At 36.1% G+C, this 19,080-nt stretch overlaps 2 protein-coding genes across 3 annotated transcripts; both read right to left on the reverse strand.

The window, feature by feature from the left end:
• Positions 1 to 1,083: 1,083 nt before the first annotated feature.
• On the reverse strand, positions 1,084 to 7,703 carry chic1 (cysteine-rich hydrophobic domain 1). 2 transcript variants are annotated; one of them, XM_048175737.1, is made up of 7 exons: positions 7,481 to 7,703; positions 6,362 to 6,416; positions 5,371 to 5,526; positions 4,888 to 4,944; positions 4,402 to 4,461; positions 4,300 to 4,322; positions 1,084 to 2,502 (listed from the first exon to the last, which is right to left on the reverse strand). In XM_048175737.1, exons 1-7 carry the CDS (start codon positions 7,621 to 7,623, stop codon positions 2,490 to 2,492), a joined length of 507 nt encoding a protein of 168 aa, XP_048031694.1. In that variant the 5' UTR covers positions 7,624 to 7,703; the 3' UTR covers positions 1,084 to 2,489. The 2 variants fall into 2 exon arrangements, with proteins under 2 accessions (XP_048031694.1, XP_048031693.1); XM_048175736.1 differs by lacking the exon at positions 4,300 to 4,322 and having other exon boundaries at positions 7,481 to 7,700.
• A 2,087-nt stretch (positions 7,704 to 9,790) lies between these two features.
• cdx4 (caudal type homeobox 4) lies at positions 9,791 to 16,045 on the reverse strand. Its single transcript, XM_048177032.1, is given in 5 exon segments — positions 9,791 to 10,485; positions 10,488 to 10,617; positions 10,770 to 10,915; positions 12,585 to 13,369; positions 15,905 to 16,045. Coding segments are annotated over 4 exon segments (969 nt in total). The 5' UTR covers positions 13,021 to 13,369; positions 15,905 to 16,045; the 3' UTR covers positions 9,791 to 10,228.
• Between the last annotated feature and the right edge of the window lie 3,035 nt (positions 16,046 to 19,080).

Genomic DNA, 19,080 nt, shown 5'->3' on the forward strand with positions numbered 1-19,080 from the left:
TCCAAATATTTCATATAAATGTGCATGCAATCTGCTGAGGCTTATCCTACAGTGCATCTGCCTGAACTACAGTACGTAGCTTCAACATTTTAACTTTTTTTGCATTATACTATGTAGCTATTTCCTGTTATTCAAGAGTTAACGCTAAACCCATATTTCACTCGTCTTTCAAATCATTTATTATAGTCCATCTGGGATTTCTAGGCAATAACTTCGGCTTTGCCCTGTTGAGTATCGCACGATCTGAGCAGTTTGAAGGGCAAGCAGGCCGCGTGCTGTCACACATGGGACCTGTGAAGGATGCAAATCAGCCCTGCACAGTTTGAATTTAATCCTTGAACTATGAACCAAGAATTAAATAGTTTTAAATCCTGCTGACATGCTAAACTAATGCAATAGGTTGCCAACTGTGAATGAAAAACACGACGTGCGCAAGGCGTTCATTGTTGAATTTGATGTGCAACTATAATATCAGTATATTTTTTTCAAAATTATAAACTCTGATGGTCTATTTGAAGATGTGCAAAAGTCACCAAAACACCTGCTGAGAATGTGAACTCCCGCTGTGACACAAATGGATGTTGATTTATCTTTGAATGCATTTCAGATTACATATTTCAGACAGATAACCAAATATTAATGGCTAAAAATGTACATTTTTCAAACGCAAAAGACATTGTCAGAGATTATGTTAGGCCAAATTTGAAAATACATCTAGTCTGGTCCACATTCTTCATTGTGTCTTAGCCTGCCCCCTAGAGGCCGTATAAAGCTCAAGCGTTTTATATTCTTGCAAAATTGGTGCTTAGAAACTTAAAATACATAAAACACCAGTGAAAGTGGACAGATTCTTTCAAATGCAGCTGTTTGTATCTGAATCATTCATGCAGAGTTCTTCACACTGCTGTAACTGTGCAATTTAAAGCGGAGGCATCTGTTTTATTAGTCAGTTAAAAGTTTTAATTATGACTACTAACCATATGTATCAACACATATATGGTTCTGTATTAGTTTATATGTGTGTGTTCCCTTATTATATGTAAATATGGCCACAGTATACATATACAGAGAGAGAGAGAGAGATTGTTGTCCAAAAACATCAAAATCAGGAATTTATTGAAGCTTTCCATAAGAGTTGGTAGGGACAAACATTTACAGGTACTTTAACAGAACCAGCACTAAGAGCAGATTCCTTTCTCTCCATTAGATTGCTAGGCAAAAAAAACATTCCTCTTAAGCACAGCTCCCTCTCAAGACCATCGACAGAGGCACTCGACTAATGCAGTTTTGTCTACAGTATATGGAGCAAAGATGTCGTGCAAGTATAGAAAACACATGAGGGGCAGTTTTAACCATTACATTTACAATGCTGTGTCTGTATTCGACTCAGGAGCATAACAACAGAATACAGCATCCATGAACAGACACTCCAAGATGAAGCTGTACTGAAAGAACAGAAACAACACAAACACAGGATGCAAATAATGTTCCAACAAAAACTTGAATGGGTAAATTTCACTTTGTGTGAAACGAATGACACGTTGTTCTCGGTAACAAATTTTGCTTGATTGGCAAATGTTATTTTTAAACACACCACAACCACATTGTAAAACAATAGCAGAAACCTCCAGGACAATTCGGTTGTCCTCGTGTGCTCAAGTGCAATTTTCAGCCCTAACTCGTGTGGCATCTCGTACGTACATTTTATGGCTTACTGGGTAAACAGGTCCATATCAACTGTAAAGTTACAGAGACACAGCTTATAAACAAACTGCTACAATAATATCTTGGCGAAAAACTAATATAACCAGCTAAATTACATAATGTAAACATGGCATACCACACTGTACATCCTGTCCATGATATTTACAAGTCAGTATGTTGACTTCCCCATGTAGTAGACAATCGCAAAATTGCCAGAAGGTCACGGTGCTGACTATTACTCTAAGCTAGTTCAAACATCTGCTGCACTAGCTTCAAAAAGCCCCAATGCTAGTCATCACACTCTGGAAACAATAAAACACGACACACTTTTGACTCCTGCACTTACACGTCCGATTTAAAAAAGGTCGTCCTTTAACATAAGGCAAATTCACACCGTTAGGTGCCTTGTTCTTAACAACAATACCATAATATAGTATGTGGGGACTGGGGAGGACTTGATGGCTCTTTGGGGTAAATGCACTTTTAAACAGTGTCAGAGTTTGCTTTCTTTCAATCACTCTCGTCATATAGAACAAAACGTCTGAGTGCAACACAGGAGCGCTTCTACTACATCAGGAAATGTGCAAAATCTGCTCTAAAGCAAAGTGACAGTGTTGCGAATTCTACTGTACAAGGTACTGGGAAATGGGTCTTGTAGAAACCCAGTGAAGACCCTCAATCCGACATATATACAAGGCACTAAGGAGAGGAATGAAGGGCCTTCCTCCAGGATCCAGCAGAAGTGTTTTAGTCAGGTCGGAATATAGGATATTTTGGTAAGAACTCTATGAGAATAACCTGTAGACATAAAAAGACAGTGTTAAGAAAGCACATTTGGGGGTTAAATTTCAGTAAAAAAATATATGCAGAAAAAAAATATATGCACATGTATGTAACTGAATGAAACATTTACACTTTTTGTAACAAATTACAGAATCGCCCGATGAAGATGTTTGTTTAGAAGTGCTTCAGTCACTGCTGTGACTACATTACATACGTTACCGTTCACAATTTTGAATTTAAGATTTTTTTTTTCAAGAAATTAATTCTTAAAATTAATTTATTCAACAAGGATGCATTAAATTGATCAGAAGTGACAGTAAAGACATTTGTGTTACAAAATAGTCTGTTTTTAAAAAATGCTGTTCTTTTGAACTTTCTATTCATCAAAACAATCCTAAAAATATATATATTACAGTTTGTACAAAAATATTAAAGGTGCCCAAGAATGCTTTTTCACAAGATGTAATATAAGTCTAAGGTGTCTCCTGAATGTGTCTGTGAAGTTTCAGCTCAAAATACCCCATAGATTTTTTTTATTAATTTTTTTAACTGCCTATTTTGGGGCATCATTAACTATGCACTGATTTTGGCAGCGCCGCCCCTTTAAATCGCGTGCTCCCTGCCACATGAGCTCTCGACTATATTACAGTGCATTTACAAAGTTCACACAGCTAATATAACCCTCAAATGGATCTTTACAAGATGTTCGTCATGCATGCTGTATGCATGCTTCGAATTATGTGAGCAAAGTATTTATTTTGATGTTTACGTTTGATTCTGTATGAGTTTGAGGCTATATGCTCTGTGGCTAACGGCTAATGCTACACTGTTGGAGAGATTTATAAAGAATGAAGTTGTGTTTATGCATTATACCGACTGCACGTTTAAAAATGAAAATAGCGACGGCTCTTGTCTCCGTGAACACAGTAAGAAATGATGGTAACTTTAACCACATTTAACAGTACATTAGCAACATGCTAATGAAACATTTAGAAAGACAATTTACAAATATCACTAAAAATATCATGATATCATGGATCATGTCAGTTATTATTGCTCCATCTGCCATTTTTCGCTGTTGTTCTTGCTGGCTTACCTTGTCTGTGCACAGATCCAGACGTTAATACTGTCTTTCCTTGTCTAATGCCTTGAACATGGGCTGGCATATATGCAAATATTGGGGTCATACATATTAATGATCCCGACTGTTACTTAACAGTCGGTGTTATGATGAGATCCGCGTGTTTTCCGGAAGTCTTTTAAACAAATGAGATTTATATAAGGAGGAGGAAGCAATGGGGTTTGAAACTCAATGTATGTCTTTTCCATGTACTGAACTCTTGTTATTTAACTATGCCAATATAAATTCAATATTTAATTCTAGGGCACCTTTAAGCCTACACTGATAATAGTAAATTTTACTTGAGCATCAAATCAGCATATTAGAATGATTTCTGAAGGATCATGTGACACTGAAGACTGGAGTAATGATGCTGAAAATAAGAGCTTTGTTGCTGAAAAATATTTTTAAACAAATTGTATCGACCCCAAACTTTTACACGGTAGGGTGTGTTTTGTATTTAGTCACAATTTAAGGCTGTCACTCCAATAAACATGGCTGTGTTTGTGCCATGTAAATATAACAGTTCTGAAAGTATATTTGTGCCTGTTTAACCCCCTCAAAAACATATACATATACAGCAGATTCAATGTATCTCATATTTTAAAAAAATAACCAAGAATATTTTTTGTAAAATATTTTTTAGAATTGATTACAATAACAAAACTATAATTCTCATTCATAACACAAACCATTTTGATAGCAGCCTAGAGCCCTGAAATGAAAACAGAAATCAATCTTTATTTTCTATTAAGTACTGTTATCAAATTTTCATACAACAGCCATGAACTTACATATTCCATCATGTTGTTGCTCTCACATTTTCTCCTGCTGAGTTTCCAGTGCAGCCCCAGCTGAAAGCCAGACGCAGGAAGATACGAGTTAGACAAAGCCGTGCGGTAGATATTCAAGCACTTCAGATGCTCAGACACACTTTACACACAAGGTTAGCACAGGTCAAGCAGTGGCCAGTGCTTAGAAGAGTTTCCTTAATGTGTCTGCGCCGCTACTGGCTGTCAATCAAAGCTTCGAGACACAACAAAACGAACATGACTTTTTACTGCTGACCTTTCCATAGTCTGGTCAGCCTCTGCACTATATCAATGCATCAGTCCAAAATGGCTGCGAGGGCAACAAGCATTTGACAGGGTCAAATGTTAGCAGCCATTTTAATGATCGTTATCCACCACACACCAAGACCTCTTAACATGGCAGCTAAATTGGAGATGGTCTCTGCTCTTATCTTTATGCGTCTCAGATTGCTTCTGCAGTGATCTTACCTTGTGATATAATCTGTTGTTTTCCCATTCTAACAATTTCTGAATGGATCTTCGCGTCTGAAAACACACAAGCACAAATAATTAATCGGACGCAAACAAAAAATAGATGCGCGCGCACACAGGGTTTTATGCTAATCACCCGTCAAACTCTTCAAACACATGTTTAACCAATGCCAATAAAACTCTCAGGGCATGAAGACTTCAGAGGCATTTATGGACCGAAGCTTGTAGTTAAGCACCTTGTAAGCTGCACGTCATGGCCAATAACTTAAAATTTGTAGCTGTAAAATCACCACCTTTCCACAGCATATAACTCAACAAGCCATGCCTTCTGACATATATCAAATTCACACTCAGTTAAGAAGCTGATGTAGTTTTTTTACTCGCCTCCTCACTGAGCAGGTTTATTTCTTAGGTGGGGCAATAAGAAATTGACATGGATTAATGGGGGTTTGGACGAGACATGTCTGAGGAAGGACTCACTCTCTTGTTGAGACATATGACAGGCCACAGACTGCAGCCCACCGTACAGCAACAGCACAGGCAGCCGCAGAGCAGCCATTTCACATTGACCGGTAGGTTCTTCTTCAAGCATGCGTTTACTCGATTGACGCTCGTCTTGAACTCCTCTGGAGCAACCTAAAGTAGACGGGTGAGAAACAAAACGGGTTTGCGATATATGTCAGGAAGCGTGCATTTGTGCATTGTCAGTAATAAATAAAATATAAATGGTAAAATAAAAACTAAATGTTGATTTAAGAAATCAAGAAGGAATTCCATAAAAAGTCTTTTGCAGATGCTCTCTTGCAATTGCACGCTTGTAACTTGCCAAATGAGCTCTGACACTCTCAGGGCAAAGGGAGGACAAAAAGATGAGATAAGCCCGTGGCCTGTGGCTGCGCCGTCTAAACAACCTGAATGGCTGCTCATTCCTCTCTGGGTATGTACGCCATAAAACCGGGGTCGTAATCTTTTATGACAGGATGCAAAGGTCTCTTTGCAAACAGCAAAAGAACTCGGAATAAAGCCCAGCAGGCCTGATCTGCACCCTTCAGTCATCATAATCCTGACCTCATCCATCACATGTCACCCTGGGTCACAATACTGGAGCTCCGTTTTATTGCCCCGCACTTCCCTCGGCCTGCTCTTCCCCCTGCAGCCTTTTTGTATTTCTGCGTCCGACCCAGGAAGCTTCCCATTCTTGTGAACGGCACAGTCTTTCTTTCATTATTTTGTCACTGGGAGCCGTGTCCTCCCAGCGCTGCGATCCTTGCCTACTGGAGCCCTGGACGGTTTACTTATTGACAGATTCTGTGGCAAACACGCAAGCATGCCTGGATTAAAACCATTTAAGAGAGTTCATCAGGGGATTCTGTAGTAATCAAAAGCTTATACCATGGCGAATAATGTAAGGTGTAAAGGTCAACAGATATTTTATTTATACCACTCGGTGATGCGAGTTAGAGATCATTACCTTTCCTGTGAGAACAGAAGGAAATTCTGTGTCAAATTTGTTGCTTAGTCCAAACCTGCAAACACAGATTTTTTTAAAAGGTTATAATTATGATGCAAAGGTATGGAAGCTCATTTCTGCCACATAAGGAAAAATAACGCTCTTTGATAAATCATAATGAGATAAAAAAAAAAGTCTATACTGTGCCATAATTATGAGATGCATTGTTAAAATGACAAAAGAGTCATAATTATGAAATAAAAAGTTGAAAATATACTAAGATTGACATAAAAAGTTGAAATTGTCAAGTCAATTATGACATTAAAAAAGTCAGGCATTTTATCTCATAATTTCTATTTTGTATGTCATAATTTAGTTGTTTTATCTCATAAACATGAGATTTTTCCTATTTGTTTCATAATTATGCTTTACCAAAGCATGATGTGGCAGAAATGGGCTTCCATTCAAAGGCTCAGTGTGTAAAGACAGAAAAAGATAGCTGGGTTAACATTGGGTTCAGCTGAATTAGACCTTAATGTTATTAAAGACTTGATAAGCAGCACACAGACACAACAGAAAAAGAAAGTTCAGTTTCTACATTTGTCTGTTTACAATCCAGTGCAGTAGGCTGTGCTGCACTGCTGTTTCGTGTACAAATATCATGTTGTGTATGTCATTAAATAACTCAAACCTTGCTCCAATAGTCAGATTTTGATTATCCGAATTCTGAAATATGTGCATAACTGACAGTATTGCAGAGGTGCTTGTACTGTTCCACTAAAGTGATTTAATTAAAATAGTATCTCTAATGTTTACCTCAGCATACGTACAATGCAGTTACCCACAACTTCAAATTAAAACGAAGATCCTAATGAGTTTGAGTGTGGTTACGGGGCAGCCTTTATCCACGCACAGCAATAAAACCATAAATCTCTAAGCTAACAACAAGACCTCGGGTAACTAGGGATAATTCTTCCGCTTAAAATCACTGTCAGGATACAGCTGGAGAAGCCCGGCCTACGTGTATTTTGATTCCACAACTTAGCGACAAAAACATGCAGTGAGCTTAGCATGGAGGCTACACAAACAGACATGACCCAACAGTGACTAACAGCAGTGCTGCCGCATTCATACGCTTACACGGTGATGTGACCAGCGCCACGCATGACCACAGGCTCGGGACAGTATCTGACGAGATGTTCTTCACTCACAATTCTCTCATCTTCTTCTTCTAACTCATAAATGGTATCAAAGTCCGCCATGTTGGGCAGTAGGACGCTCATGACGTCTCTGGCACAGCGCCGATGACATCATCACACCAGTTCTGTGCAGAGTGCGTCATCTCAGCGCACGCGGTGCACAGCGTCCATTGATGCTGAACATCTTAAATAGCTAGATAAATGTTTTTCTTTTTCAACAAATTCTGATTGAAGTGAGGTGCTGACTGCTAGTCAATTTCAAGAAGAGAAATTAAGTAGGCTTTTTGAGCTGTTTAATTTTCTTCTAGTTTTCTCTCAGCTATTCAACTCTGTTTGTTGCCAAATGCTTTCAATTGAAATTAGCTAAAACTGGTAGATAAATGTCACTAGATGACATCATAATTGCAAATTCATTGATCTATATAAATATGAATATAGATCAGTGGGGAAAAATAAGAATCTAGATAAGGTTTGTCCAAGAAGGTGCTAGATCTGCCCCTAAACTTTTGAAAAAAAGTCTCAAAAGGGGCAGTGAAGTCATTAATCTAGTGACAAAATTACTAAATTGGCAATTGTGACCTGTCCAAAGACAGCTTATAACCCCAGAATGTGCGTGTTTGTAGTTTTCTAGCATTAAACATTCAGTTAAATAGACTCAATTTTAAAAACACCAGAATGTTTAGAGTTGCAAATTTAGTCTCAATCTGTTCTCTTGCAGTAGTTTGTAGCCAAATGTGGGTTTGTAATAATGTATATTTCCAGTAAATTAAAGGAAAATATATTTGTTTGATCCTTTTTTTTTTCTGGTGTAACTTGGTTAAATCATTGAGTTTGACAAACACTGAAATTTGAGTCAGTTTTTTTTTTTTTTAGTAAGAGAATATTCACTTAACTTTGCCATACAGAATATTCTTACTCCAATGAATATCATTTTAATAGAATATAACAAAACGATGGCATTGTTGTATTATTTTACTTTTCGGGTATGTCAAAGAGGGTCAAAACCTCTGAGGTGACATAGGCCAAAATTCCTATTTTAATGTGTTTACCAGACTTTTTTTGTGCTGTAGGTTAACTGGATGTTATACAGTAATAGTTATTTGTAGGAACAAATCTAACAAGTCTCATACCGAGGGGATTTGTGCTTTAAACAAAGCCATGCCAATAAAGTCAGGGAATCTCAAATGCTGTAATCAGACTGTTGATTTGTTATAATGTTTCATCTGAAATGAAAAAGGTAAATAAATAAAAAACCTCATGCTACAACATAATGTAGATGTAGGGAGAAATGTAGATCTCCCTCCCAAATGTTGGCTATTTAAAATAACAACAACTATAATAATAGTGGGTAAATAACCTGTTTCAGAGATTTTAATGCAAACTTGTGTTTTCCTTGCAGACATTTCCTACACTCTAAAAAAATCTGAGTTAAAAACAACCCAAGTGGAGTTGAAAATGGACAAACCCAGTGATTGGGTTAAATGTTTGCCCAACCTGCTGTGTAGTTTTATTTAACCCAATTATTGTTTAAAATAACTATATAGCTGGCTTTAAATGAACTCAAAATAGGTTGGAAATTAAAAATAAGACACAATTACTATAGAGGCAACAATAATCAAAGGTGAACATTTATTAATAAGCAATTTAATAAATGTTTCTTGTTTAATTATTATTCATTAAATGTATTAATAAATGTTCATTTATAAAACATAATAAACATAATTTTGGTTAATTTTAAGCAAGTAATACAGTCATTTTTTTTAACAATAGTTGAGTTAAATAATTGTCCATTTTCAACCCAACTTGGGTTGTTTTTAAAAGTGTATTTGTGAACATTTTATAAAAGGTTTAATGACACAGAGCTGTTCCAATTTATTTTTAAGACATTAGGCTATTCATAACATTTTTCGATTTTTTTTTTAATTATTATTGTTTATGCAACCCAACTGTTGGATTGCATAAACAGTATGACCCCAAAATAAGCCTTTTTTTTTTTTTGGTCTAATGCAAATTTCAATAAATAGCCTACGGCATCACAGAAATACAGGCTATATGTTTAGCCTATAAGCACTTCACAAATTAGGTTGCTCGTCCCAAGTCGTAGGCCTATAAACGTATTAGCCAAGACTTTACGGTCGTGTCACGTTTAAAAGGTAGATAAATACCGGCTGTCTGTCCAGCAGAATGCCTTAACTAGATGAGCATGTAATTATTTTAAATAGTTTAATGATATATCAAGACACGATAAAAGTTATTGCAAAACATTTTATTTACACATTGTTGGAATCAAACGTTATACCCGTATCAGGTGTGACACCTGCACATCACCCCTGTGAAAAGAAAGTGAACGACGTGCGCTTTGGACACGAACTGCAGCATTAAACAGCCTGACATTGCAGGTCATTTGGTTTACACAGACAATAAAAGTTTAACAGTTCCAGTGTCAGGATCATTATACACCCCGAGAAACGCTGTACCTGTAGTTTTCATTTTATTTACAAACATTTAGATACACTCACCACATACAGAAAATGATATTTATATCTTAATTGAGCAAACACAAACAAACCATTAAAATATTTAGTCTCTGGTTCAGACGAACAAGGTTTTTGTACGTTTTTTGTTTCTTAAATTTTAAAAACTATTCTATTAAAACAATATTTGAAGAGCCTCCAGCATTTCGTTGCATTTAAGACGTGATTCTTCTGTTGTAATCCACAACACGCGCCTTGATGCTCGTCACGTAATAGTTAATCCTTTTTGACCACGTGAGTGGTCCGCTTCGGTTCTGTCCTTTCAGCGTGTTGGAGTGCTCAGTTAAAGTTGGACGTTCCAAGTTCGAGTTCACTGAGTGACAGTAACTTGCTGTATGTTCCTCATAGATGGTAAGGCGTTCATTCCTGGGGGTGGGTACAGAGAACCGTGTATATCTGATGGACTCAGCGACCCTGGTACCGGTAGGGGACTGACAGAACCTGGATCGCTGTGGACTGATCCTCCGCTTCCGTCTGACTGACCCATTTTCTTTTTGATTAATTTCCTTTCCTTGGCTCTGCGGTTCTGAAACCAAATCTTTACCTGTAAAGACAAAAAGATAAACGGTATATATATATATATATATATATATTTATTTATTTATTTATTTATTATATATATAAAAAAATACGCCGAATGGTTTAGTTAGATATATCTTATTCTGTACGTGAAAATATGAATGGAAGCCATTTTACCTGTCTCTCTGAAAGCCCGAGGTTTACTGCCAATTCAGATTTTCTTCTGATTGTGATGTAGCGATTAAAATGAAACTCTTTCTCCAGCTCCAGTCTCTGGTGGTCTGTGTACACCACTCGATATTTCTCCTTCGTTCTCGTTTTGCCTAAAAAAATTAAAAAATGAACGAATAAAATTGTGCATACATTGTCGTAAAATAGACTAACTCGGAAATAAAGTAAAATTCTGCGTAAAATGTGCATTCTGCGTAAAATGCGCGCCATCCATGATCATACTATTATTAATAAGCTTTTTTAAGGCAAATGAAGAATTTGTGCATTGCAGTTATTTTTTCCCTTAAATTTATTTGGGAACTTTAATCTCTTTTATTGTTGAATTTACAATCACTATGATTTTTACTATAAATCATAACTGAAATATTCAGTGAATTATATAGCTTAAACTAGATTACATCGCTAGATATTCAAATTGAGCTTCTGATCTTCTTTGAGATGTTTTTGAACAAACTGCAGAACAAAGACAATACCCAAGCGCCACTGATGTGTTAAGAGACAACACACGTCTTACAAAGAATTACAAGGAGATAACATCAAAAATCTTTTCCTCAAGCCGAGCATGCTGCACTTGTTTGATGTACTGATCAGCCATCTTTGAATAAACAATTTTTATGAACGAATAGACATTTAGAATGTAACTAATTAGTGCTTTTAAATGATAAATTTAGCTGCGAACACTTAGTCTAACTTCTAATGTAAAATAAATATGACTTCACGTGCCTTTCCCAAAACATTCATTTAGTTCAACTGTAGAAATAAAAATGCCGTTTACAGTAAGGCGGTTGTTTTCTTTGAGATTTTTTTTTTTTTTTTTTTGCTGTTGTTTTAACATGCGCCGGAGACAGGAGAACTTTATTTGCTGTGAAATTTGTCACTCTTTGAGGTAATATAACCCTGGAGAACAGAGACAGGGGAAGACGCGCTGCTGCATATCAAAGTGAAAAAGGTGTTGAAAGAAGTCGCCGCCTGAATATGACAGATAACCCTCAAAACCTGAGACAATGTAACAGGAAAAGTAGACCTCACATCTTGTTTACGGGAGTCGCAAATTAGCATTACAAGTGACCCTGGCGCCAATTCCCAACACTTTAATTTTGCAACAAGTATTTCCCATGAGTTCTTTTTTTTTTCTTTCAAGGAAACAAATTTCCTACTAATATGAGTCAGATAATCCGTTTCTGGAGCGGAACGTTTTCCTCAAAAAACTGTGGAGGGAAGAAGGACAGTTCTGTAAAAAAACTACCATTTCGTAAAATTTTGTCAGATGTGCAGTTAGTTGAAGCAAACAGCAAACAATGTATAATTAATGCTTGTTTCACAAGATTATTTAGCACGATTTGTCCTCTTCTAAATTATAGTAGCTAGCCTAATAAACAACAACAAAATAATAGAAAGCAAATATTTTGATTCTTTGTTTCCCCTTTTGTTATAGCCTACTATTCGTTCTTTTTTTTCCTATAAATATTTTTTACATTTTTTAGCAGAACCTGTGCATCGAAATTTGGTTACCAGACTTAAATTATAATAATCATAATTATAAATACATTTTATTTTACTGCAGCGATAGAGTAGATCAAAGGCCTACGCATTGTCATTTTTTACTTTCACTTTTTTCAATCACTGATTTCAGCACCTTCTAAATATTGCACAGTTTACATGTTTTCAGATTACGTAATGACTTTTTTTTTTTTTTTTTTTTCAAAAAAAAACAATTCTTAGCATTCTTTTAATTTTTGAAAGACATTTGTTGGCCCTTACCGGTTGATGAGGACTGGACGGTTTTGCTCATCCACTGATATGAATTACGCCTTTCTCTCTCAGGGGAAAGTTGGGCCACAGAAATGTTTTCAGGTGGTGGAGGCAGCACTGCTGATCCAGGGCCGTGCATGGCATTATAATCAGGCGAGCAGTAGGAAACTTGTCCCGGGGATGAATTGCTCATAGGTGCAGAAATGGTGTTTGGAGGTCCGAGGCTGTAGGCGCCCCAGTCCTCTCTCGGTGCGCCGTAAGGAGCGCCCCATGCCCCCGCTGACTGCGCGTGTGTGTCCATGTTGGGCACATGATGGTATCCTGTAAAATCTGAATACTGAGACGTGGAGACAAAATTCTGCGGTGGAAGACTGATGCCAGATCGTCGCACAGCTCCTTGGTGATACATGCTTCCCTCCTTATCCAAAAGGTATCCAACGTACATGATTCGAAAGAAACCCCTAAAATAACTTTTTTAAGGCAACATGCCAGCCATGCATCAAACCAAATATCACTCAAACAAGGCCTGACTCAAAACTTTTACTGTTTATCTCAAGGGTGGTAGTCCAAAATGATCTCCAGGTCACGCGACGTAGTCCTTGACGTGCTTCAATCAAACATGATGTGACTCTGTTGTCAAGGTGGTGCTGGCAAAGGTATAACCAAGCCCTCCTGACGTCAGCCACGACTTCAAAACCTCTCGATTTGCATTCAAATGACCAGCCAATAACACCAGCAAGCCCTCAGATTCCCCTAGCGCCAGATTTTCGCATCACCTCAGATTTATACCCCTTCTGTAATATTCAACAATATTCAGACTTACTCTATATGACTTTAGGAATCAATGCATTAACTCTGTGGAAAAAAAATATTGTGTTCAAAGTGATTTTCTATCCTTAAAGCAGCCATTTTGAAACGTGTTTTGTGAAATTAAATACCAAAAAAGTTCAAACAAGCAAATAACGAGCTTAACTTTTTTTTTAAATATAATAATATTTGATATTAACAATATTACAGATGTATTTATTTTGTTAATATACATTAATTATATTTTATTATAGCCTATATTTATAATATATGCATTTATTAAACAAGTATAAGGTCTAATAACAATAATAAACTTTTGATTTTATTGTTAAAAAGTGTTAACCATAAAAGTGAAATAATCTGTGACGTGCTCATAGGCAGGCAGCATCATTCAGCGATTAATGGCCGCTTGAAGTTTTACTGCTCTCGTCTCTCTAATGAAGCTAAACCTGTGGATATGGGAACGTCACATCTGCATAGTACCCATGCCACTTTCTCGCCTCCAGAGTCCATGCGTATTTGTTAAAGGATACTCTTGTAAAAGAGGTGCAAAGCGGGAGAAGGTGTCTTGAAGTAAGACGAACTTTTCACATTCCGCATCCCTCACACCATGACACTCTCGGGTCACACTTCACAGCTAATTCCGGTTTATGGAAATGTGAGGTATCACCTACAGTACCCATGCGACGACTGTGTGTCGTGCGTGTCGCCATGTAGTCGAAAGATTTAACGAGTTGTTAATTCATTTTACTGCGACGATTCTGGGGTATTTTAATCATTAACATATTAGGACAGTAGCTTGATCAGGCTTGGCTGTCTTGTCTCAGATGTTAGGGCTGAAAGGACAGTACATTTCATGTGAAAATGAGTGCGTTTTGACTTGAGATATTACAAAGATCTCTTCAAATGTTTTACGTACAACTAGAGTTTATTTTACATTCGTTCATTTTAAAAAGGCACATAAAAAAATGCATTAATTGTGCTAAAACACTTAAAATAACGTGTAACAGGCAGACCTGGCTATTTCTGTTGTAGGCCATAGGCCTACTTTTTATATTTCAGTTGGCTTATTATTCAAGTATGAATATCATTAACTTCTTTTCAACAAACATAAAAAAAAATGTTAAAATGTATATATATTTAAATTAACACTATTATGTTCATTTTAAATTGCTGTAACTGATTTTCCAAAATTTGTAATTAGTTTTTTTGCTCTCATATATTTATATTTCATGAAGTCTCTCAACTAATATGATGCCATAAATTACAATTCACTGACTTACAATTAACAATAATGTTTTAAATTATTTTAATTCATTCGATTTATTATTATTTTTTTTTAAACTGCACACAATAATTTAACAATTTTCAAGGAGGAAATCCATAAATCCATGTTTTATCTTTATCAAAGTCTTTATAAAGTGACTATACTAATTTAATTTTAGTTTGCAGTTTGTTCACTAAACTTCTGTTTAACAAACAGCCAATCATGATTGCATGATAAATCATCCCATGTCTGAATGATCGAGTGAGCTATGCGAAAGTAGGACAGTTTTTGGCAGATTTGTGATGGTGCACAGATAAAACCTTTATGCTCTCGGTCATTTCTGTGCTACAAGTAATTATCTCAAAACAATATTTAATGTGATTCCTCTGTGATAATGATTGACCTTTGAACACAGTAAGGAAATGCATTTCACTTTGAACTGTTGTTTCAGCAACAGTGAGACTGATAATCAAAACCGCTTCGGTTTATAACAAATCTATCTGCTGCTTTAAATAGGCTAGCCTACTTTAACAACATATTTAGAGCATTAAAAAAAAAGAAGGTAAATCCGATTAGGATTATATAAAATCAGGTCTATACCCCTACTGGGGGAAAACATGTCATATATGAAATATCAGATGTCTACCTTTATCAGCTTGAGCTGCTTTTTTTTTTTTTTAAAGAAGTACAAGGTGGTCTACAAGCTCTAACTAGCCTGGTCAAGGTTTACTAAATAGATCTCGACCTCACCATAGTCCAACTAATCCATTATCTAGCTTGGACCAGTTTATGACCTCATGTCTCTGCTATATTGCACAGCTAAAATCAGGAAATCTCCAGGCTTGAACTGTTGAATTATGATTCATGTTATTATTAATGATCCAGAACAATTCTATATAGGTGACTGATATATTTATAGAAGCCTATGAAATCAGTAAGCATGAACAGACCAGGCAAATGAAAACATTTTCAGAATAACAAAGGTATGAATGACTTATAGTTGGTTTCTCTGGCAATCAGTTATGAGACATTTCTGTTCCATTTGTTCTGCTATTGTGAACTCGCACTGTAGTAAACGAGTCTGGGGTTAAACCATTACTTTTAGTTAGAAAACAGACCGTTTCAATACTACTCCAAACAATTTGCCAAAAAGTGAACCTATGTAAATATAGCCTATCACAACCTATATGATGGTAATATGGATAAATGTTATATGTTGTTTTTGTGCTGAATATGTGGTCATAATATATCCTACCATAACAAGCTGAAGGCAAGATCTGGGTTTTGCGAGAGACCTCGTTGCTGATGCAGGTGTACGCAATAAAGAAAGCGACAGGTTGGTTTGGAGACTCAACACACACAGCGCAGCGACGCCCTCTGCTGGTCGATCAGCTGCAAGAGCGACTCAGTCTGAATTAAAAGGTAGTTGCTGGACGGACACATTTTTAATGACACACTTTCTGACATATATGGCACAAAATATTTTTCCTTTCATCCTGAAGAATGAATAATTCATTCATTATAAACAATCAGCGCCATTACCGAAAGACCTCTAGGGGGCAGTATTCACTAGGTAATGTACTTGTACGCGTCATGTCTAACAGCTGAAGATCACATTTTTGTTAATTTATGTGAATAACTTGTAATGATTGAAACAAACGAGCAACGTTTGTTTAGGATAAAGCCTCTGCATAATAATTAGCCTACTATAATATTAAATACCATACTAATTAAAGCCTAATGTGGTCTGCCAGAACATACACGTTTAAAATGGTTGGCTTTATTTAAGAAATCACACTCTCTCTCAGTTTGGCCAAGCTATTTTGTTACTTATTAATTTATTTGTTAGTATTTTATCATCATGTTATGTGATTCTGTTGAAATTCTGCGAGTCTCCAATAGATGGAGATGAACCTCAGAGAAAAGGAAGAGGTTTTGAAATGATTCAGCTGAGTGAGATCTCATCTTAAGGAAGAATGATTTATCTGAGGGTAAAATGCTATCAGTGTGACAGATTTACAATTTTCCTGGAACGATGAAAATAACATGTGTGTCCCAAATGGTTTGTTCATAAGAATATTGCTTCATTGCATGTTTATTAGGACTTTTCCAACAAATTCCAAAACAGAACAGTTGCACAGAACAGACGGCATGACTAAAATAAGAGCAATAATTGCATAAACTTTTTCATGTGCATGGGAAGACTATGAAGGCAGTATGTATTGATTTTACTGGCTAGATCTTATTAGTTTAGTCCAAATGGACTTTTTTTCTTCATTTCTTGGGCTTTCTGTCAGTTACAACCAAAGACCGCCATCAATTTAGCGGTTGTACTCAAACTGAGTTCATTCTGAAAGCCTCTGCCACCAAAGATTTTCCAAAGATTTCACATTACCAATAATCATTTGTGAGTTCATCATCATCATCATCATCATCAGTAAACCCATCTTGCTTTTCTTTACAACGTAAACCAGGAATATGTGGATATTACATCCAATAGCGTAGAGTAGCCTATCTTTAGGCCTTATTTTTTTGTTCAGTGCTTGAGTCCAGAGTTCTCATAGCGCTGTAGATCTGATGCTTCTGAATTGTTTACAATGTCAGAATTCTTGACATATAATAAATAGTTTATTTTGAATCATTGCAGCCCTGTGGGGACAAAAAGAATTTACTTTGAACCGAAGGCCAAAGTCTAAGACAACTATTTTTACAACAAATAGTCTGTGTGATTTAGTCAGAACTCTTTGACCCTGTCCTTTGGTCATCATGAGAGTTTATCAACATATTTGGGGCTATTTGTGTTTTCAGTGCTACCTTTCTGGGAAAAAGGTGGGCAAAAGCCATAATCTGTGGTAAATTAAGCCCACTCCATTGTCTCAGCTATAGGTAAGAGGTACGGATGTGGTTCCCCCCAACCCCGATCCTGCTATTCCCTACACTCCCTCACCAGAACACAGCGTGGGAAGTGTGAGCGGAGGGGAAGACCATTAATGGGAATTGTACAGAGGAAGGAGAATGGGAATGATAGGATTTCAAGGCATTCTGTTTTGTCACTGATTACAGGAATGAGTTTTGGCAGACTCCCAAAAGTCCTAATATACCACCTCTGTTTTAGTGATTAATGAAGCATCTTGCCACCGGGGGGGCTGTTTTCCTTGGGAAGGGACTCTGGAAGTGGCAACGCAGGGATTTACACATTGTTGAACAAGAAAAACAAAACGGTCCCAATAGGAGACAGCCTTTAATTAGATGCATACTTGATGTTTTTCCCAGAGATAATTTAGCAGATTCCATTATAAACTATGAAGTTATAAAAAGACTACAATTCACAATCCCATATCATACAAGGAAGGGGCCAAACAAATCCCAGTAACAGGATTTTATAGTCCTGGTGTAGTTTATATTATATCATTAAGTGTCTTTGTATGCACTACCGTTCAAAAGTCAGATTTTTTACGTTTCTTTGTGCTTACCATATTTAGTCTGCGTTTATTTGATCAAAAATACAATAAAACAGTAATAATGTGGAATATTGTTACAATAAAAAAAAAAATTCTATTTTAATACCACATTTTCAGCATCATTACTCCAGTCTTCAGGGTCACATGATCGTTCAGAAATCATTCTAATATGCTGATTTGCTGCTCAAAAAACATTTATTATCATCAAAAAAAAAGTTTTTGTGGAAACCACGATTCATTTTTTTTTCAGGATTCTTTGATGAATGCAAAAGAACAAGAGCATTTATTTAAAATAGAAATATTTTGTAACATTATGTCTTTACTGTTACTTTTGATCAATTGAATGCATCCTTGCTGAATAAAAGTATTATAGGCATTATAATCTGGCTGACCCCAACATTTTGAATGGTAATGTGGTATGTGTGTATATACAGTACAGTCCAAAAGTTTGGAACCACTAAAATTTTTAATGTTTTTAAAAGAAGTTTCGTCTGCTCACCAAGGCTACATTTATTTAATTAAAAATACAGTAAAAAACAGTAATATTGTGAAATATTATTACAATTTAAAATAACTGTGTACTATTTAAATATATTTGACAAAGTAATTTATTCCTGTGATGCAAAGCTACATTTTCAGCATCGTTACTCCAGTCTTCAGAGTCACATGATCCTTCAGAAATCATTCTAATATGCTGATTTGCTGCTCAATAAACATTTATGATTATTTTCAATGTTGAAAACAGTTGTGTACTTTTTTTTTTCAGGATTCCTTGATGAATAGAAAGTTCAAAAGAACAGCATTTATCTGAAATACAAAGCTTCTGTAGCATTATACACTACCGTTCAAAAGTTTGGGGTCAGTAAGAATTTTTATTTTTATTTTTTTGAAAAGAAATTAAAGAAATGAATACTTTTATTCAGCAAGGATGCATTAAATCACAGTATGGCAGTAAAGACATTTATAATGT

This window comes from Megalobrama amblycephala, linkage group LG23 (assembly GCF_018812025.1).
Source record: "Megalobrama amblycephala isolate DHTTF-2021 linkage group LG23, ASM1881202v1, whole genome shotgun sequence".
Classification (NCBI taxonomy): Eukaryota; Metazoa; Chordata; class Actinopteri; order Cypriniformes; family Xenocyprididae; genus Megalobrama; species Megalobrama amblycephala.

What these genes read in the sequence shown, in the direction of transcription:
- chic1 (XM_048175736.1), bottom strand. Translation starts at nt 7,623, where the DNA reads ATGAGCGTCCTACTGCCCAACATGGCGGACTTTGATACCATTTATGAG. An exon ending in ACAACAGATTATATCACAAG is followed by an intron (nt 4,462 to 4,887) that starts GTAAGATCACTG and finishes TCTGGCTTTCAG; the next exon opens with CTGGGGCTGCACTGGAAACT. An exon ending in GCAACAACATGATGGAATAT is followed by an intron (nt 2,503 to 4,401) that starts GTAAGTTCATGG and finishes TTATGTCTACAG; the next exon opens with GTTATTCTCATAGAGTTCTT.